Source organism: Drosophila ficusphila, unplaced genomic scaffold (genome assembly GCF_018152265.1).
Source record: "Drosophila ficusphila isolate 14025-0441.05 unplaced genomic scaffold, ASM1815226v1 contig_607, whole genome shotgun sequence".
NCBI classification, from domain to species: domain Eukaryota; kingdom Metazoa; phylum Arthropoda; class Insecta; order Diptera; family Drosophilidae; genus Drosophila; species Drosophila ficusphila.
The window spans coordinates 2893319-2915038 of NW_025064537.1; the positions used below are offsets into that span (position 1 = coordinate 2893319).

The 21720-nt window shown below is 39.3% G+C and overlaps 2 protein-coding genes across 7 annotated transcripts in view; both read right to left on the minus strand.

The window, feature by feature from the left end:
* Positions 1–1193: 1193 nt before the first annotated feature.
* Positions 1194–4020, minus strand: LOC108094359 (protein telomere ends associated-like). Of its 5 annotated transcripts, none has more exons than XR_006245704.1 (3): positions 3936–4020; positions 1769–2695; positions 1194–1710 (listed from the first exon to the last, which is right to left on the minus strand). XR_006245704.1 is itself a non-coding variant. In XM_043208634.1 (3 exons), exons 1-3 carry the CDS (start codon positions 2308–2310, stop codon positions 1680–1682), a joined length of 510 nt encoding a protein of 169 aa, XP_043064569.1. In that variant the 5' UTR covers positions 2311–2869; the 3' UTR covers positions 1194–1679. The 5 variants fall into 5 exon arrangements, 2 of the variants coding, with proteins under 2 accessions (XP_043064569.1, XP_043064570.1); XR_001771541.2 differs by lacking the exon at positions 3936–4020 and having other exon boundaries at positions 1769–2465; positions 2526–2871; XR_006245703.1 differs by lacking the exon at positions 3936–4020 and having other exon boundaries at positions 1769–2280; positions 2335–2870.
* A 5490-nt stretch (positions 4021–9510) lies between these two features.
* Positions 9511–21720, minus strand: part of LOC108094380 (carbohydrate sulfotransferase 4) — a 32226-nt gene continuing 20016 nt past the window's right edge. The window contains exons 2-4 of one of the 2 annotated variants that reach the window (XM_017194941.2): positions 10968–11150; positions 10707–10908; positions 9511–10638 (exon numbers count right to left, since the gene is read on the minus strand). In XM_017194941.2, coding sequence (XP_017050430.1) covers positions 10507–10638; positions 10707–10908; positions 10968–11150 — 517 coding nt within the window. In that variant the 3' untranslated portion in view covers positions 9511–10506. Of the gene's footprint in view, positions 10639–10706; positions 10909–10967; positions 11151–15156; positions 20249–21720 lie in introns of those variants that run through there. The other variant, XM_017194942.2, reaches the window with a different exon arrangement.

A 21720-nucleotide genomic window follows, 5' to 3' on the forward strand; every position in this document is an offset into this window, starting at 1 on the left:
TTTTTATTTGTAAAATGGGTAAATAATGTGATAAATAAATATTTCTTCTCACAATATTTTTTATACCCTTGCAGAGCAAAAGGGTATTATAATTTCAGTCAGAAGTTTGCAACGCAGTGAAGGAGACACCTCAGACCCCATAAAGTATATATATTCTTGATCAGCATCACGAGTATAATCAGAATACGTCTGTACGTCTGTCCTTCTGTTCTCCTCTCCGTTTCCGCGCAAACTAGTCTCTCAGTTTTAAAGTTATCTTGCTGAAACTTTCCCAAAAGGTGTGTAGTTATTGCACGCAGTATATAAGTCGGAACGGGCCGGATCGGCCGACTATATCGGATAGCTCCGATACGAGAGAATAAACTAAAAAATTCTCAGACCGTTGTTTTTGATAAGATCGACTTGATTTCTTCAAGATGACGTTTTCTAACTGTTATTGAATTTCGGATTAAATTTGATCAAAATCGGATTACTCTATTATATAGCTGCCATAGGAAAGATCGTGAAATCTATATAGAAATGACTGAAATAAAATGATAACATCGTTGTTTTTTATCCCACGATGATTTTTTGAATATTAAGTTTAAGTGTAAAAAAAAAATCGGACAACTATATCTTATAGCTGCCATAGGAAAAATCGAAAAATCTATATAGAAATAACGGAAATAAAATTATAGCATCATTGGTTTTCATCAGACATGCACGATTTTTGGAATATAGAATTTTCTAACGTCTCTTGAAAAATGAATTAAATTTCAGCAAAATCGGACGACTATATTCATATAGCTGCCATAAACCAGAAAGGAGACCGATCCCGAGGGCAAGTTCGTGAGGCTCTACAACAAGGGAAGCGAGGAGGTGTCTGATCAACGAGAGCGGACCATCGACCACCCACAAGTTCCATCGCTCTGTGAATATCGAGCCGAATGCCACGGTGACCGTCTGGTCGGCGCTCACCAAGCCTTCGCACGAATTTGAACAAAATGCTGTAGTGGACGCAAACGACTTATCAGGATCCTTAACCGATCCAGATTTGTGTGGCTCTGTTCTTCCACCTTCCGAAGTTGTTTTGAGGCACGGGTCTTAGCATTGGCGGTTAATTTGAAAGAAGATCCGAGAAAGCAGCCTAGATTCTCCTTCAAACCTATTTTCACGTCCTACTCCAAAACACCATTAAGAAAACATTAGGTCAATTGTGCCTACAGGTCTTTGATTATGTATTTAGCACGTCGATACAAATAGATCATTGCTTCGTTCGATAACAATACTCGAAAAACAGACGTTTCCAAACGTTTTCGTATCTTTGAGAATTTTATTAACACTTCCAATCAGTGTCGCAAGTGGGAAGAGAAGTTTTTCCAAATTGAAATTAATTGAAACTTATTTAAGATCTACCATTTCTCAAGAACGCTAATGTCATATGGCTACTATTTCGATAAAAAAAAAATGTTCTCCAGTCACTGGAGTTAAAGCAAGAAAAATAAAATTGTAAATTCAGTTGTTCATCTGTATGAATATGAATTATCTTATTCAAAAAACTCAAAAAAAAAGCGGGAATGTTGCTTTTCTAAATAATCAACAGCTTGAAATATTGTTTTAATATTTATTGTTTATTAATAACTTAGTACAAATCAGTGTGCCTGCAGCTCATATAACTCTTTGTCCGCCCATTCAGGGGTTTATTTAACTACAATGCCAGAAGGAAGATCTCTGAAAAAAAAATATATTATGTTCTTTAAAATGATTTCCGGAGCTCTTTTATACTTACTCTGAATCTTGTGAAGAATCGCTTTCACAGGAAATCAAATCATGATTCCTTTTTGTTGAGTGAAATCTCCTCAGTTTATTGGCAGTTTTCATGCTCAGAAAACCCAGTAGGCGGTCCTGGAATTCAATCGCACATGGTCGCAACTGGAATTTGCACTTTTGCCGAATCTCTGGGTTGAGGTAAAATGCCATGTAGTAGTCATGGGCACACTCTTTAAGATCTCTGCCGGCATAATTTTCGTCCGACTGTTGCAGAACTTTCACAATTTCTTTTAAATTCTGCACGCTCCTCTTAAACTGGTCAAAACTAACAATAGAACTATGAAATAATGAAGTGAAAGATTAGAGGAAAGCATATGTGTGAAACGCTTTTGTTGCTCACTTGTTGTTAAGGGAAATGTCTGCGACATTCTTTAAAACACTTTTGACTGCGATGTCATCAAAAGGTCTGCCAAATTCTAGCAACTTGGCTAACGGAGTTCCAACAACTCCGGGAATACAAAGGTGCCCATCCTGCCCAGACCGAAATGTTGTTAATGCCATCAGTTTGATTTGAATCCCACTTACTTTTCGACTTCAACAATCACACCTTCAGATCCTGGTTCCTGGTTTTGTCGTCGGTTTTGTGGATGCTATCGGCGAATGGTGGGGTGGTAGCTGTCAGCCTTTAAAATCCTGAGAGGGTCTTACGGCGATTGCTAGATTCGAAAATTTTGTTTTTAAAAACAAGCACGTATAGGGTCTCATTTTTAGCTTACCACTGAAAAATTTCAATATATTTGGTGTTAACACAGTGAGAGCTTCACTAATAATGAAATTAGGAACAACTTCTCGCAAACTTATATTCAGTTAGGATGATAAGAATTACACCGATTGCTACGATTTGAATATGTTATATTTTTAACGCAACTGCCTGGCATTGAGATCGCTGAAACCATAATTGATATAAAAGTTATTTCGACAATTGGTCAAGCCCTAAAACGTTTTTTTTAAACCCACTATGTCCTCCAAAAATAGTGTTACCCACAAAGATTATCAAAATTGTGTGTTTATACCCTTGCAGAGCAAAAGGGTATTACAATTTCAGTCAGAAGTTTGCAACGCAGTGAAGGAGACACCTCAGACGCCATATAGTATATATATTCTTGATCAGCATCACGAGTAGAATCAGAATACGTCTGTCCGTCTGTCCGTCTGTCCGTTTCCGCGCAAACTAGTCTCCCAGTTTTAAAGCTATCTTGCTGCAACTCTCCCAAAAGGTGTGTAGTTATTGCACGCAGTATATAAGTCGGAACGAGCCGGATCGGCCGACTATATCGGATAGCTCCAATACGAGAGAATGAAATAAAAAATTCTCAGGCCGTTGTTTTTGATCAGATCGACTTGAATTCTTCCAGATGGCGTTTTCTAACTACTATTGAATTTCGGATTAAATTTTATCAAAATCGAATAACTCTATCATATAGCTGCCATAGGAGCGATCGAAAAATATATATAGAAATAATGGAAATAAATTGATAACATCGTTGTTTTTTATCCCACGAGCATGATTTTTTGAACATCAAGTTTTTAAAACTCTTATATTGAGAAAAAAGTTTCATAAAAATCGGACAACTATATCTTATAGCTGCCATAGGAAAGATCGAAAAATCTATATAGAAATAACGTAAATAAAATTGTAACATCGTTGTTTTTCATCAGACAAGCATGATTTTGGAATGTAGAGTTTTCTAACGACTCTTGAATACCGAATTAAATTTCATCAAAATCGGACGAGTATATCATATAGCCGTCATTTGAACAATAGTCGGAAATATAGAAAATGAATAGAAAAATCATCTTAGCTTCGATGTTGTTTAGCCGTTATGTATTTTGTTCGACATATTTGATGACTGCAAGGGTATAAAACCTTCGGTTTGCCGAAGCTTGCTTCCTTTCTTGTTTTCTTTTGTGAAAAATCTTTTCCTCCATATAAGGGCCTCCAAAAAATTTTTTATACGGGGCCCCGACAAGGCACGCTACGCCACTGTATGTGATCCATTTTTCATCACCAGTGACTAACCGAACCAGAATTGAGTCGAGTTTATAACTCATTATAACTCAGTCGAGGGATAACTCATGAGGCGCATTCATCGAGCTTTTTTGTGAAATTTTTCTACTTTAAATACCTATGGACGGTTTCCGTTAGTTAGTTGCAGCTCCTCTTCGATGGTTCTAATAGTCACATGACGATCTCGATCCACTATTTCCATGATTTTATCCCTATCAACGATCACTGGTCGTCCGGAAGGCTTGGGTGTTTCGGTATCAAAATTGCCACTTCGGTATCGCCTAAACCACTGTTCGGCGGTTAGAATCGAAAGTTTGTTATCTCCTAAGACAGCAATAATATGTATGCGAGATTCCCCAGCAGTTTTTCCCCTGAGCTGAAATAAAATTTCACAATTTGCCGAATCAATCATTTGATATGGAAGGAGATTTTCAATTTTGGAATAAACATCCATAGTACTGTTTCCTTCCATTTGAATCCCTTGCGATAGGTATGCCTCCAACAATGCGTCTTCTTCATCAAAAACTAATTTTCCATTTGAGTTTTGGTGAAATTCAGAGTTGTGCACATATTGCCAGTAGGGATAAGACTATATAGTCTGTCCCAAATGGATTTCTGGCCAAACATTCGAATTTTCTTATTCTCGAATCATAAATTTTGTGAAACCGACGAATACTAAACTGAGTTGTATACAAACGCCTTCGTAAGGCAATAAGAGTGTGCCCGAGCCCTCCACTAAGGCAGTCGATGTAGAAAAAGGCCGAAGCATGAGTAAAAGGTTTTGGGAAAATAAGGAATTTTAATTTTTTCGGTCTGAACACTGTGAGAACTTAACTAATAATGAAATTTGGAAAAACTTCTCGCAGCCTTATATACAGTTAGGCTGATAGGAAATTTATCGATTGCTACGATTTGAATATTGTTGTTTTTTAGACAACTGCCTGGCATTGAAATCGCTGAAACCATAAGAATTAGCATCAATTATGGACGCCCCAAAGGTCTTTTTTTCATGTGAGGCAAGTAACAGTACCATTTTGTCCTCTGCCAGAACCTCAAAGGCTTCCTCTACCCGAAGATGTGTTACTCTAACGATAGTGGTTGGCCGAAGTGCTGTCATTTTTGGCAGCAATCCTATTATTATTTGGAAATCCGGATTGTCCTTGTGGAAATATCACATCATTAAAGGCAAAAACAGTATATATGTATATAATATAATATATATATCGAATATCGATATTTTTGGCATTTATGGATTATACGGCCTTACTATTATTTTATGCTTTTTCGCTCTCTTCCTTCTTGGTTCCTTGAACAATAAACACGTGTGTCTGCTATTAAAATTGAAATACTATAAACAAAGTGTTTTTCTTTATTTGCCTATTGGAAATATACAAAACGAGTAATCTAGACAAACCAAGGAGATATTAAAGGATTGATGTCTGTGTTCCACTATCTAAAAGCTCTGCGGAATTATCTATTTCCTATAGATTTTCTGCAGTCCTGGTTATCCAGAATGAACTTGATGCTTGTATCATTAGGTACCTCTTGATTTGGGGCTAAGGGAGATTATGAGGATACGTATAATCTTGACAACCGTTAAATTCTTTCACGTCATTTGCATATTTGACTTTTTTTTAAAGCTGTTTTTATCGTGAACTGCACTTGTAAACAATTAGCCCATATTCATATTCATATTTGTTATTTATTGTTAATATTCAGAATATTGTTAGTTCGTAAGATAAAGCCATGAAGGCAGACTAAATAAGTAGTTAAGATCAAAACCCTAAATGTAAATATTCGCGCCAGAGCTGCAGAGTCGTCCAGTATTAGTCAACAAAGACCAACAGCTGATACGCAGGTGTGATAAGTAGTATACCGATAGGATATGAGTGTTGAATAAGGAGAAAACCGAGCGAAAGGACCGTACACCCTTCCGCGTGACCAAAGCTCATTTTCGTTTCCAAATGGCAGTCAAGGCGAATGGACCTCCAACTCGCCCACAAGGAGCACTGGAAAAGGAAAAAGAATATGAATATGGATAGGAATATGAATATCAATAACTAATAACTAGAAATAGAACGGGGGAGGTTTATCCATCCTCACACCCCTCTCCACCACTGAGGAAATAGTAAACCTCGTCATCTGAGCCAACGAGGCATTGTTGCCACACCGTATAATGACGAAAATTCGCGATCTTTCCATGTGCCATCGCCGAATACAATACCGTCTTCGGTGTCAGTCGAATCATTTTCCTTGCTCTTCCATCTTCCTTGCGCCATCTGATCTGTGTACCGCCAATGCGTTGTTGGCTTTTTTAGTTCGCGGCGGTAAAAGCTTCGAAGATCCTTCCTTTTTTTTTTTTGCAGCGATTCTCTGTAGCTCCCACTAAGATTCGAATCTTCTGCCATGCCATTTTCGATTGGTGGATCCTATCGTGAATGCAGACATGGGAGTCCCATATCGCTGGATTGGCGTCGATCTGCCGCAGGAAGAGCCTCGTCTGGCTCTCGCTCCAAGTGGGTTTCTCAAGACCGTTGTGCATTCTAAAACGATAGTGGTTCTGTGTTGTGAGTCGATTGGATGCGAGCATGGAATTTGGTCTAGTCTTCACATTTCACAATAAACACATTTGGAGTTAGAAAAATACATTTTTAAAAACCGATTGGATACTGAAAAGGTTTTATGTTTGCGAATTTCCAACGGATTTACGGGAAACTGTTTACTTTGCGGTTGGTGCTAGATTCCCTTGTGCGAGCTCGTGAGGTTCTAGCATTTTGTTCCTGAAGGCGCTGCGAGCGGTCGGTGCTTGGTTGTTTCGCGTGAACATGGAGGTTCTTACATTCTGAACTCAGTTTTCTTTGACTCGCAAGGCGATTTTCACCTACTGATGAAGACTCACCATTTCGACGTATTTTGCCCTCGCCTGGGCAAATTGTTAAGAAAGTTGTGGTCATCTGAACACGTCACGATGCCAACAGCATCAATGATCTTCTTGATCGGTTCAGGGAGAATTGTAACTCTGTTACATATTGCTTCAAATGTTGCATCTGCTTGCAATGCAGCACAATGGTCGCTATATCTAGCGTTGATGGGATAGTTACTCTGTATCTTTCGAATTTTCACTTCGAATGTTGCAAGTGCAACTCGGTACAAGGCGTAGATGTTAGGGGTACGGATCTCTGGTGCATATGATACTGAAGTGTAAACCGTTGTTGTCAATGCAAGTCCTATACTTTGCTCTGTGATTTTCCTTTCCACGACACCTCCGAATCTCATCAAGAACCACTTTGCAACTTGGTAATATAAAATATTTTTAATTTTCTATTAAATTGCTCTTTTGACGTGTGTTCTCCAGTATGACTAGCTAGCAGAGCATATCGGTACAAACGTGTTGTACAGTTTATCGCATCTGGTTTTGTTACATGTATGACATACGATGCAACAAAAAAATCCGCGTCCTAAAAATTCTTATCTTCGACGTGCTGTTTATATTCGCTATATCCTGAATTGCCGCCAAAACCCCATTTTCAAATAAACGTCAGCTCATTTAGAAAATCACCTTTAAACTATTTATTAACATCTGTCTGTAGATATAGAATTCGTGGGGCTGTGTGGTTTAATAAACTTTAAAGTTCTACTTCCGCAGTAAAATGCTCTCATAGCATCGTCAAAAATCGGCATCTATTTTTGAATTTATAAAACTTCTGATTATCATGTACTGATGATTTCTAAAATTTGCTTCTGTAATAAGATCTACTACTAAAAGTAATTCGTTATTTACCAATTTCGCAGGCATCTTGGCGACACCGGGTCCCCTCTAAAGCCACATGCTGCTGTATAGAGTTATCTAAGCCATTCATTAGCTCCTTCGCCGTAATACTGATTGATGGTAGGTCTGTTATAAGGGCATCGCAGCCAGAAAGACAAACCGAAATTTCTTTAAAGGATGGTGTATTTTAAAATAAACAGTTTGCAAGGCTCACAACGTTGCAACTGCAATCGACACTTTCTATGCATTTTCGTGGTTTCTTTTTTAGAAAATTTAGCATAATTTTAGCTCGATTTTTATAAGCTTGGGCGTCGATTTTTGAATCCAGGACTTTTAACACAGTGTCAAAGAAATCATTTCTGGTCCTTTCGGTCTCGGTGACCGTATTTGCATGTGATGTGCCGATTATTGCAGTCGTCTGGTGTCGGATTATTGCAAATACGGTCACTCGAATCCTAATTTGTCCTTCTAATCGCATCTTTAATTGTTTATAACAAAAAAACGGTGCAAAATTTTCACTTTCCGCCAACGGATTTCGAAAGTTAAGAAAAAAACACATCATTTGTATATTTTATTTTTTTTTAAAGCTTTTTTCACCGTGGACCGCACTTGTAAATAATTACCCACTTTTTTTCACAGGACAACGACACGTAGAAAAATGAAATCCCGAAATAAGTAGTCACGTGAAAAGTTTCGAGTGACCGTTAGAAGTTTCTAGACACCAACAAACAGATGGTACTATAACGAATATCCAAAATATTGAGATGGCCCAAGCCTGACAACGGTCCAACCCTGACAACATTCCCCTATGTGTAAATAAGTTTCGTGCGGGCCGGCTGGGCCCGGGCCTTGATGAAAAAGTTTCGTGTTCGTGCGGGCCGGGCCTCTTAAAAAAGAGTTCGTGTTCGTGCGGGCCCGGGCCTCAAAATACAGCCCCCCCACCTCTACTTCCTTTCTTGTTCTTGGGAGATGTTGGGCAGTGTAAAGACAAAAATCAAATAATATTTATTCGAAAACATAAAATAAAAAGTTATTTAATTAGAGAATATCATAATAATCATATCATTTTCTTAAAAATAATTTACAGATAAATTAAGTTCGGTAAATTGAAAGCCAAACAAATAGTGGAAACGCTTTATTCGGGGTGCTCCGCTAACTGATATTAAATTAGCAAAGTGAAACCCTTTTTCTGCGAACTTGATGCACATGATCCTTAGGCCGTGAAACACGCACGGAATTTACAGGGAAATCTTTCTTCTGTTAGCGGTCCGGTAACGCCTTTAGTTTTTGCATGAATAGACTGTGTATACAGACATGTAAATAATAATTTCTACACCGTCTTCGCTCTACATACATTTTACACGACAATGAGTTCTTCAGATAATTACGACAGGTGGTGCTTGCCTTATATCAATTTTGACTGTACGGTTAAACCTTTCTTATATGCATATACAGTAGAATCCTGTTATAACGACTCCGCTTATAGTGTCCGTCCGGGTATTGCGACGAAAACTGGATGGCTTGATTGGTCCCCAGACAGACTTTTACACTTAAATCCTTCTGCTTAGTGCGTCTTCCGGGTATAACAACGAAAAATCGTCGGTCCCTTGAAAGTCGCTATAAGCGGATTCTACTGTACATATTATCATTGATCATGATTATCAGATGAGTCGATCTTGCCATATCCCACTGTTTTTTAGGACACCTGACTGTCTATTAATGTGTGTGCAGATGTTGTATGAATACTTCAAATTTTTCTGGCACCCACAGTCAAAATGGTAAATTGGAATTCAGCACACTGGGTTTTTTGATGAGAAGAGATCTTAAAATTTGAAATTCCCCACGCCTATTAATAATAATATTGGTGAAAGTATGATAGTCGAAACTCATTCAATACCAACTTCAAATACAATAAGATGAACTATTAATTTCATAATTCATGGTTTATTCAGTTGGTATGTTGCTTAATAAGTGTAGTTATGCAAATATTGCTGGATCTTTTAGTTTATTAAACAATCCAAATACTCTCGTTAACATATATTGCCAATTTGATCGAGTTACTGGGCTTCGTTTTGGAAAAGAAAACGAATATAACTTAGTTATATAATAAGGACATAAAATATATTACAATTAAATTACATTTACAACTAAATAACCATACATATAATTTATGTCTAAGAAAACTTAAGAGTAGGAATTGAGTGCCCATTGCTCTTCTTAATACATTTTAAGTGTTTGATTTTCTTTCGAAAATTCGTGTCTAAATTGATTCTAGCGTGATTTAACTTTTCTTTTCCGATTTGATAATATTGCACACTTTTTGGTTTGCCAAACACGGTTGCATCTCGATTAGTTTCAAACGATGTTTTAGTTTTTTTGATACGTTTTTGTTGAGTTAGACGCTAAATCACTGGATTTCATTGCACTTGTTAAGCTGAGTTACAAAAATTGTTTGCCTAAATAATTTACATCAAAAAGCCAAGTAAACAATCCACTATACGCAGCCCTATTTAGACTAAGTTTTCAGTTATTGTTTGCTTAAATTCTAGGCCTAAATGTAATCTGATATTCGACTGGTTTTCGTACCGCTTTACTCTCTACACAAAATTCGCCAATTACTAAAATTATGCATTTCATATTGTATATTCAGTTTATATATATGTATTAATAACTATTGCTCAGTTAAGTGTGTTTGCGTGCTCAGCAAAAATGTGCCAGCCATGAATGAGTTTTGACAATGCACCAGCTTCCGCCATCCAATCACTTCATCTCTCGCTGCGTTTCCTCCTCCGTTCTTTTCCTATTTCTTTTTGCTCGCTCAACACGACGATATCACAACAAAATGTACCAAGTAGAAGAATTAGTTATCATTATCATTATCAGTTATTGTAAACGATCGGCTAGCTAAACCTAGGCCGCTTCACGTGAACGGCGGCGGCATCACCATCGGATCGAAGGTCTGCTGGGTGCTGGAGAAGTTGTTGAAGTTCTCGATGCGACGGTAGCCCCACAGGTCCATGGCATCGACACAGACATCCTGGATTTGTTTAATCTGAACAGGGTGATGCAAAATATTAATAAGCTTTATTATCAATCATAAATCTTGGCCAAAAACCTTACCTCTTCCGGTTTTAGATCCTGCATCCAATGGAACGGCGCTGATCTGGAATCGCGATATGTGGAACTGACACCGCCAATGTTCACCTTGGTGTGCGTGTCCAAGAACTCCTCCACGGCCGGATCAAATGGCAGGCCATAGAACTGCAAAATATCCTGGGTCATCTCACTTGGGCTCAGGGATAAGTCCTCATAGCGAACAGTCCTGAAAGACAAAACATTTCGTTAAATTTAGGCACCTATCTTTTGCATAGCAAGACTCACCTAAATCGAGATGGATATTTCTGCAGCAGGAGCTCTGCTGTTTTGTAGTCATCCTTCAGATCCTGGCACACCAGACGGGGATCCTCGCAGTCCTCGTTGCCACCGCACCACACCCGGTGTCGCCTCGACTGCATTGTGCCCCGCGGATCGCGCACCAGAAGCACGATTCGAACGCTGGAGAGACTGCGGGTGGGGGGAATACTTGTTAGAATACTCATCATGATAATCATATATATACGCGATGAATGATATATAATTGCTGGCGTAATAGTTGAGCACCCAGCCGTGAAGTTCACTTTGCCATGACAATGAACGGGAGGCAGCCCGCGGGGAATTGGCTTTCAATTAAATCGGATTAAAACTTCTATAATGAAGCATAATTAGCATTTTTATGGGGCTCAGCACGAGTTTCTAGTTTCTGGGTTCTAGCTAACTCCAATCCCAACTCATCGACCAACTGAAAATTGGTTTTAATTACAACACTCAAATGTATCTCCGTACCAGCTGCCCCCTTCGCTCAAATAGCATTGCAACTGCTAATTTATTTCATGAAAATGTTTTGCCTAAGCGGAAACAACAAAACGTTGATAAGCGGCAACGACGAAAACAGTTTTTGGTGGTTTGAAATGGTAATGGGGTCGCAATGTGGCAATGGTGGCAAACTGCGGGGAAGCTTGATTCGCTTAAAGGGGAAGCAAGGATAAAATCGCTGTGCAGATGTCGCGTTTAGTGAAAATTATATTTTTTAATTATATAATATTCTACTAACTATAATCTAATTAAATGTAATCTTCTCCTAATTTTAGCTAGCTCTAATGGGATTTGCATTTGCCATCTGGTTTCATAAGTCAACGCAAACAAACTCATATGATTCTTACTGCTCAGCGGCTCAGATCTGTTGGCATAGAAATGCATCATCATCAGAGACAAAGCCACATGCAGTGGCACCACACACCCACTTAACCACAATGCTAATGAGTTTGTGGCGAATTGAAACATTGTAAACATCTATTTATTTTTGCCTTTGTGTGGAGGTTGTGACAAACGTACATACAGCCTGTTTATATGTTTGAAACTCACTAGCGATAAACTGTGAAATATTTTTAAAGCTCTTTTCCAATCTGAAATATTTATGGGAGTAATATTCTCAGTTCAGAGGAACAAATTGAATATTTCAGTATAAGCGGAAAGCTATTCGTTGGTTTGCCAGAAATCATGCAAATTGACAACAGCTGCCCTGCTGATGATTTTTGTAAAGGGTGCAGAGCAGCGAGGAATAATAACAAAAGCAATAACAAAAAATCGCTTTGGCAGAGCCCCACTGTCACACTCCTATCCATAGACGGGGCTTTACTGTGGGTAGGCGGTGGCCGCCACAGCAACAGCTGCAAAAATTCTGAAAACTTTTCCAAAAGTCGAAAACCGAAAAAAGAAAAGCGAAATTCGATGAAAAAAATGTTGAATATAAAAATTCCGCGACATTAATTTTATACCAAGAACCCAAGAAGTGCAAGGAAATTTGTTGGAGAGGGAAAACCCATTTGAATGCTGCCAAATTGTTTGAAAATAAAGGGATTCAAAGCCATAACACTATCAAACCCAATTAAGTGACAAGTTGACCAAGTATTTTCAAAGCTAAATATTTGCAAAAAAGGAAACAAAAAAACGTACTTTTAAGACTAAATTTCGTTTTATATTTTTTAAGGAATTAAAAATTATTTTAACTTTTGCAAGACCTGGAAAAATGTAAAAGGTAGATTAAACAAAACATGAACTTGTTTGTAACGTGGACGAAAAAAACTGCTGGTGGCCAAGTTTTTATGGTTTTCATGGAATCGATAGATGTTGACCCCTTGAATATTTATAAAATAACAGTTCACAACTTTTTGCATTTAAATTTCTTTTTGTTAGGTTGAATAATGTGTGATGAAGGGCCATCATGTATGGAGCAAAAATAAAAAGCAAAACTATTGAAGGCCGGCATGAATTTCACTTTCGGTTTAGCTGAGTAATTTAAGATGTTTTCTTTTCATTTGTGTTTTGTAATTGTGCGAAAAAGAGGCACTTGTGGCTAAAAATATGCATAGTTTTTGCATAAGCACTAAAAAATGTTGGCCGAAATGGCCTGTCGAAGAATTCTCAAGTGGGCTTTGAGCAATTTCTGGCATTGGAAGCATTTAAGCATTTGCCTTGCGTAAACCTAAATCGGCAACATTTGAATAAAAAAGTAATTTTGCTTTAAAGTATTTTGAAATAATCTTTGATGTGTCGGGCAGCTGTTAATTGGTTGTTAACTATGTCGACTCTAGGGACATTGTGCGTTTTTGGTTATTTAAGCAGTTGCCGGCCATAACTCAAGTTGGCTTTTAATTTAATTTTAATGGCCGCATGGCAGTGCAATGAATGGCGGGCATTAAGTGCTTGTTAAATGCATTTAGCCCTGAAAAATTGTTCATGGAACACATAAAGTAATTGGAAAAACAGCATTGCGGACATGTCGAGTTGGAGCGGCAGAAGCTACTAGCTACTGCGACTCGTCGCCACTTTGACCCACTGGCAGTGGCTTTTGGCAGCTCATTGGCCCCAACGGCAGAAATAAAAAACCATTCTGAGCATCTCCTCTGCTTCTGACTCACTGAAAGGCCTTTTGTATTTACACTTTTGCGTTTTGTGCGGCATTCTGACACAGTTCCGAAGATCAAAAGCCGAAAATTTGCACAGAATATAGACAAAGTGATTTGAGAGAATCGCAATCAATAGCCGGAGACACCGATAGAAATGGTCTGGTGTTCTAGTATGTGGCACACATGGCGAATGGACGGGTTCACAGTTAGCCGGTTCGGGGAGCTGACTGCGCTCTTTTGTTGACCGATTCGGGGTCAAACTTGGAAGAGGCTAGCCCCAAACGATTAATCAATATAATGGGCCTCCGTCTCTGGCCAGAGTATATAGCCGATTCGATTCCACTGACCCCCAAACCAATAGCCAACTATTTACATAACTTTTCCGGGCAGAGGCGAGCAAAAGTAAAAGTTGCTCACGTGTTGCTCGAGGCCTTGAACCCCAGCTGAACTTTTGCGAGCCGACTTGCATCATTAGTTAGCAGGCAGCAGCGCAGATTTCTGAGAAGCATGCTCGGGCATACCCAGGCCGAAAAGCTCCCCAGCGGCTGACCCACTAAACGGTTTACCCACAGCTCTGGCGGAGATTACTTGGCATGACCGGGTATCATTCAGCTGAGGTATCTCGGCGGTTGGGTTCTCATGCGTGTGCAGATGTCCCATCGCATAGACTCATGCGCGCACCAAGTACTGGGTAATTATTTTTAGAGGTTCGCGGCTTAGGCCTGACATAAGCCGATAATGTTGATTAATGGCAACTGGGAAAGTCAGGCGCTGGGAGCGCGGAAAATTGGAAATGGCTTTCCACTGCGCTGGGCAAAGAGTTCTCCTGGTGATCAAGACCAAACGATCCCCAAGCGATTATGATTTCATCCGTTTAAAAGATGTATTTTTAACAAGTACAAGCACCTTTCGCCTGTAGTACATAAATTGTGCAGTTTTTGCAATCAATTAGTGCAATTTCGCAGTTTTTGCTCCTGTTTTCTCGTGGGAGTTATTTTTACGAGGAAACGTTTTTTCTTTTTTGAAAATTTGTTTTCATATGTGCTTGCCATGGCGGCACAGTGAGCTGAATTTTTCGCCCTGGCCACTTTTGCAAAGCTGAAAAAATTATTACGCATACGCTCCGGTGGCCAAAGACTTGTAAATATATGCTCGTATGTACGTGTATATGTATGTGTATGTGTAAGCGCGCGTGTATTTCGTGTTTATTTATAAAAGTATGCATAATTGTCGCGTGCGGGTTAAAAACAACCGAGAGAAGAAAAGCAAAAAAAAGGAAGAGCCCAAAAATAAAAGCGAGATTTACTACGGAAGAATATTTAAATAAATTCACAACAATGAAAGGCGAGCACGAAAATGTATTCTGCTCCCAGGGATAAATGAAAATTGCCCATATATTAAATTAACCATTTGACAAGCTGCTAGCAAAAGGGCAAAAGCATGGAAGCGGAAAAGGCATTTATTAAAAATTCAACAAGAATCTGCCTGTAACTTGATTATACTTATAATCAAAGCCCCGCCATAATCCCAGAAAAAAGAAGCCCTACAACATCGGACTAAGCCACATAAATCCCCCGATACTCGACATTAATACCACGAGCACCGTCGAAAAATATAGTGAAATATAGAACGGCGACAGCCAAAATAGCGGAAGCAACAACAGGCAAAACAAAAATAGCTTTACAGAGAATGACGTTTTTGGGAAAAACCCAAATAGAAAAGTGGAGTAAAAGAAATTTATCGATTTAACAATTGCAGGCACGAAAACGCGGGGAGCAGAACTTCCACCCATTTTCACCCAGTCCAGTCGTACTTGGCCCATATATCAAAGCCAGAAAGTAACTTTAGTTAGTGCCCGGTCGAAAATATGCACAAATACTGCCCCCGGTTCCGCCCAATTCTAGCGATTCTTGTGCTGCAAACGAGAACACAAGCGCAAAATTCGGAAAACATGCAAAGCGCTGAAAACGACGACTCCGTGCAGAGGAAACTCGGAAAATGCGTTGCTAAAATTATTCCGCTGAAATTATTCCGGGGAAAACAAGAAAGCCAACTGAACGGATTTTAGAATGAAAGTGCATGGCTTTTCACCCCCAGTTTTAGATTGTAATAATTTTAATTACATGTGACATGCGAGAGGGTAAACAACTTCCTAACTGGCAATTAGGGCACTTTGAGGCTACTTTGCCTCGAAATTGCAATATTTTAATGTTCATCTGGTGAAATCTAGCACGGATGAAAAAGGGTTTTGATCTGTTTTTCGAAGAGTGAAACGTTGTACGATATATGCTTTCATTGCTTCATTGCAATAAAAACCATTTCAGAAAGAACAATATTTTTTGGGAGGGCAAACATTAATACTAACTACATATAATGATAATCTAGCATTTCCAAAACAAAGAAAACTTTAAGCCCTAAAGATCGATTTTAACGATTTATTTCCCTCCATAAATTAATTGATTGCTTGGTAAATGTCACAAAGAGGTATTGTGCCTTCATTAGCCATTAGCTTCCGATTCCTTTGCTGCGATAATAACATTTCCATCAATGCTCTGTCATTACGAACAATGAAACCATTAAGACACAGAAACAAGGCCTTGAACTTGACACCAGCTAAAGTACCCCAATAATACACCGCAAATTGTAATCCTCGTCGCTCCAATTCAGACCTCGAAACAAAGTTGCCAACGGTTGAAAGCTATCTCCCTTCACCCGCGAAATTGCGTGACTAACGAGTCGAATCAAGCGAATCCTTAGGATAATGCGCTGTGCGATCCGCAACTGGGTCAAAACCCAAAGGAGAACCGACAGAGTCCGATCAATTTTCAATGGCAGTAGCACTGCTAAAAAAAACCCACCGACGGACCACCCAAAATGCGAAATGAAATCATGGTGGAGCACTAGAAAAAAGTACCAGGAAAAAGGCAGAAATTGCTCCGGCAAATGCAAACAACAGCAAATGTCAATCAAAGTCAACTGGGATGCGGCCAACTCGAGTGGCAAAAGAGAAAGGCTCACAGTTTCGCTTGGCGGCAAAGAAGCAGGGTTGTGAGTTTTCAGTTGGGAGGTTTGGAAGTTTGGAGAAAGAGAATCGCATTAGATGGGGCCGAGTGGGTGGCTGGAGGCGTTACAGGGGAGCATTTGAGCAAAAACTATCTGCACTTCCCATTGCTGTATTTTTTTTTATTGCGAATCCCTCCCCTTTGGAACTCACAGAGTTGAAGGAGTCGAGGTGCAAAAGCCTCTTGGAAGCTCCATTAATAACAAACTAAGGGACGGCTCTAATGGATATGCCATGGATATGTGCACGTTCGTTCCTAACCTATCCACCTATATGACAGGAAATTGTCTGAAGGTCTCGGCAAACAAGCCGCCAGCACAATGGAAAAAGAAAAATATACAGCAGGCCTAAAGCACAGTGTCTCAAAATGAAGTTACAGTAGTAGGAAAAATGGAGTGCAAAGAATAAGAAATTTATGCATATATTAAGCTGACTTGAATTAAACTATCAACCACTTTTAAGTAAACCTTAAAAACTAAATAAATTATTATCGATAACATTTGTGTAGTTAAAATTAAAAAAAAAAAGATTTGAAAACCTAACTAGATTGCTCTTGATCAAGCTTTTATTTTTCTTATTTTTCTTAAAAAAGAAGCTGATCCCATTTTAGTTCATATTCCATTCAATATTGAATTTTTTTGTTTTAATATTTTATATCTAAAATTAATTTTGTTATTTAATTTATTTATTTGAAACTAGCCATCTTCCTTTATCGTGTTCCTTAAATGGATTAATGCAAATATTAGAATAATTTATAGAATTCAATCTGAGGTCTCCATTCCTGAATTCCTGTAAACGGTTAGTAAAACCTCCTTTCATTATTTTACACCTCTTCTAAGATTGGCTTTTAAGAACCTTTCGTACACTGTGCAGATGCCTAACCTCAAGCTCCGATTGTGGGGTTTTGTTTTTGAGCTGCCTAAAGTATGAAATTTATTGGGTTCGTGCATTTGACATGAAGCCTTAGGGCGATGCTTTTGATAGGCCACCGCAGAAACCCAGAGAAACACAGAACCCATGTGTGCTGACGATGATGGCGGTGACGAAGGCAGTTGATGGGGGAAAGGACAAATGCCAGGCAGTTTGTTTGATATGTTTAATGACAATGGCCGGCCAAAATTAGAAAGGATATACAGCTTTAACAACCTTTTCCTATCTGCATGGATCGGCTCGTAACTCGTGTCCGCTTAGCCGATTATCGAACTAATTGTGCCGCACAGCTACTATCCCTTACAAATTCCAAATGCATACACAAAGTCCGGCAAAGTGATTTCGACCACCCTTGCACTTGATTGACTCCTGATCTAATTGAATTTCGCACGTCTGGGAACTGCTCCCTGGACAAAGTGGAATCAATGGGCGACGCTCAGATCTTGATTGGAATTTATGTGAGTCACTCGAAACTTTTAATTAAAATGGGGGGCAAGGACACCGAGGCTGCTGGTGGAAGCTTAAGGGAAGTGAAGTGAAGTGAAATGATTTATGCATGGCGAACAGAGAAAGGAGTCGGCAACTGCACGGCCTTTAACTTTTGCAAGGACAAAGGTGTTTGGACTGCATTTATCTCTGGACTCTCTCAATTAATTCAGGTGCTTTAATTAACTGGGTGGAAATAGTTCGAATTGAATTGAAAATTCACTGTCTCTCCCATGAACACTTCTGTAATTAAGCTGGAACACAGTTTCCTAACAAGAACATAACTTCCTCTTGGAGCAAAAACAAATGGAAAATGTACAAGAACTTCACGCTCAATAACAATTCCTAAGTTAGATATTTTGAAAAACAGATAGTTGGGTTTACTTTACAGCTTGTTTGTGTAGCTTCTTGCAAACAACTTGTGTAAAATGCAACCTACATACAAGGAAACTCCAGTTTCAATTAACTAGAAACCGCTCCCTCCATCTGCTTATTGATTTCTTCTAAGTTCTTTGCAGTCTCCTTGGCAACTTCCTCTGCCCCAGTGAGAAATGCACTCACCCAGCGGCACTTGCGCCCTCGCTTTCCAGCGAAAACAGTGTAGAACGGTTGAATAATATGAATGGACCGAAGCTATGTAGCTTCCCCTCGAACACCCTGCCCCAAGATCCATTGACTTTGCGCTGCCTCTTAACGACGTCATCTGAAGTGAACGCTGTGGCGCGTTGAATGCCGAGCGTTGAGCTACTTAATGACTTATCGCCATCATTATGCCTCGCTGCCTGTGCGATTCAAAGTGACTTTTGGGCTGCAGCTCAGAAAGCGTAAAGTGAAAGAAGCTCGAGGGGGAGCGGGATGCCAGTTGCCAAGCTGCCATGTTGCCGGGTTACTAAGCCCACCGACTCATATTCGAAGATGATTCCGCCGAAAGAAAGAAAGAGTTCGCAGTGGGCTACAGTCGAGAACTACACGTCACCCACATAAATTCAACTTGCAAGACCTTCCTTTCACTTTGCCTGCGGCCCGAATGAATGATATTATATTAAGTTTAAGCAGCGGAGTACTCAAAAAGAAGGGGCAGTGTCGTGAAAGGAGTCGAAGCTTCAATGCACCAACAGGCTTGAGTGTAGTCTTAATACTCCCTTATTTTTTCTATGGCTTGAGGCTTAATAAAAATAATATTTAAGACTAGATATGCCAAAGAAGCTTACGCAGAGAACAGTATTTTAAAAGTCATTCGGGTGAAGGTTAAATAAGGTATATTTTAGTTCTTCAATAATATTTATTTATTTTGTTACTCTTTGCCTCTTCGATTTCGAAATTCATTTCTGCAACTTTCGTTTTTGGTTTGCCTTTCATTCTTTAATATCCCAATAAAAAGAAATGCATAAATCAATAAAAGATATCAAAAGTACATCCAATTAAATATTATATTTAAAGCATCATTAATCCCGTTTAAAGTAAAAGTGTGTATATGGAGCTCAAGCCATTAACCCCTTGAGGTTTCTTTGTGCAGATTCAGCGGACAAGTTTGGGTCACCTGGCAGACAACAAAGAGCTCAGTGCGAACGGATATATCACACGATCCGACCTAGCACAAGGGAATTCATTCCAGTGACAACCTCCACATGGACCTGCGCCGAACCCAAGCAGTTTTTTCAGCTGGACTGCAATTGCCGCCCCTTCCGATTGTCATGGAAATGGACGCTTTTTTCCTCTCATGGCTCTTAAATAAATGGCTCCACTTTCGACCAGGAAGTGGCGGTGCTCGCGAGGGGCGTGGCCTTTTGAGGGCGTTGACGCTCCCAACGTTTTGACACTTCATTTCATTTCAGTTAAAATTCTTGCCCCCAATCCCCTTCTACTTTTCGCCAGTGAACGTGTGTGGGCTTGGGTGATTGCCCGACTCGACACGCCCCCATTTAGCTATAGTGTCCTCTGATTTATTAATGAACTTTACGTGTAGATTGCAGAACTGTTTTGCTCTTCTTTTTGTCCGGCACTCGAGACTGCATAACAAATGGAAATGTATCTCGCAGATAAGAGATATCTTCTAAAGCAAAGCGACGTTTACTTATCTTCCGTTAGTACTTACGAAAAGTGTATTTAGTTACTGTCTTGGCTAAAAACCTTCTTTATTTTCTTAAGCTAGTGTTTGTGACTTCATCTCGTGGTCATACCTGCAAGTAGAAAGGAGAGGTAGGAATAAAGTTAATAAAGTCGGATTCAATTCCGCAGATTTAAAGAAAAAGGCAATTACAAGTTGCATACAAAGGCACCGCCCACGGAAACGAATTAAGGCAATCATAAATAAACGATCCAAGGTCTGGCTGAAATTTCCCGAAAATCAATGCCGAGCACGTTTCGCCAACTGCTGCCAGCTCCCAGCTCCGAGCTCCCAGCACCCAGCACCCAGCTCCAGATTCCAGATTGCGCTGCCCACACAGAGACACCCATCTGCATCTGGCTGGAAACCAGAGTTCGCAGGAGGAGAAGGTAAGTAAATTGTGCGGCAGGGGGGAAATCGGAGGGGCGATTGGGAGGCCGCGCTTGTTTATGGAGCACGAAAGGGTAACCCGTGTGGACGTCGCCATTATTCGGAGCAAACGCGAGCGATAAATTGCAGCAGATCTGTGACAAATAGCCTCGACCACGTGAAAGGCGAAAAGCGAAGGAAAATAGCCACATGGAGCGAGAGGAAAATCAAGGAAACTGCCACGCGGAATGCGACTGCAGTTGCCTTTGGTCGAGAACAACTGGAACCAGTTATCCGCTGGTAATCGCCGAACCCTTTACACTGATTATGATTGAGCCTCAATTTTTTAAAGATTATTCACTCCTTTATGTGTAGGGAACGAGCCAAAATCCAATCGTAATTTCAAAAATTCTATGAAATTGCACGTTTTGGAATCTGTAACTATTAAGGGGCACAACTAGTGTGACGGCCTAAAAAAATGGTGATTTTTGGGAATTTTTATAAAAAAAACTACTGGATCAATGCTTTTCAAATTTTCAGAATATATTTATACATGTTTGAAGAATATACAGTAAAATTTTTAAAGAAAAAAATTAAATATTTTTTAAGCTAGAGCCGATCTCCAACGGCGCTAAAAAAAAAAGTGCCCCAACTGCTGCAGTGATTCCGGCCTTCTCCGTGGATGAAATCAAAAAATGAAAAATTCTCGTTAAACTAGATGATATTGTCCATACAATGACCTACGATAAAAAAAAAATATCAAAAATTGACAAAATGGCGGCGTTTTAAAAAAAAAAATCGAATTTTACCCAAAATTTTGGTCGTTTTTGGCCTGCCAAAATTCGATTTTTGATCGGATCAAAAAACCGATAGGTCATTGTAGGGAGGACTATATTTAGAACATCTAAAAAAAATTTGATAGTGATCGGATCATTAGTTTTTGAGTTATCACTGCAGCAAATTCGGAAAATGCAGTTTCGAGAAAAACGCGTTTAAAGATAAAATGATCGTATGCACTGCTATACGAGCGGCTGCTCTTAAAATTGCTATAACTCAAAAACAATTTAAGATATCGATTTGAAATTTTAATATGTTATTTTTAAAGGTGTAATCTACCGAAATATGAAAGAGGAAAAAAAAAGATTTTTTTGAAATGTCACACTAGTTGTGCCCCTT

What these genes read in the sequence shown, in the direction of transcription:
- LOC108094359 (XM_043208634.1), bottom strand. Translation starts at nt 2,310, where the DNA reads ATGGCATTAACAACATTTCGGTCTGGGCAGGATGGGCACCTTTGTATT. An exon ending in GACATTTCCCTTAACAACAA is followed by an intron (nt 2,087 to 2,149) that starts GTGAGCAACAAA and finishes ATTATTTCATAG; the next exon opens with TTCTATTGTTAGTTTTGACC. An exon ending in GATTCTTCACAAGATTCAGA is followed by an intron (nt 1,711 to 1,768) that starts GTAAGTATAAAA and finishes TTTTTTTTTCAG; the next exon opens with AGATCTTCCTTCTGGCATTG.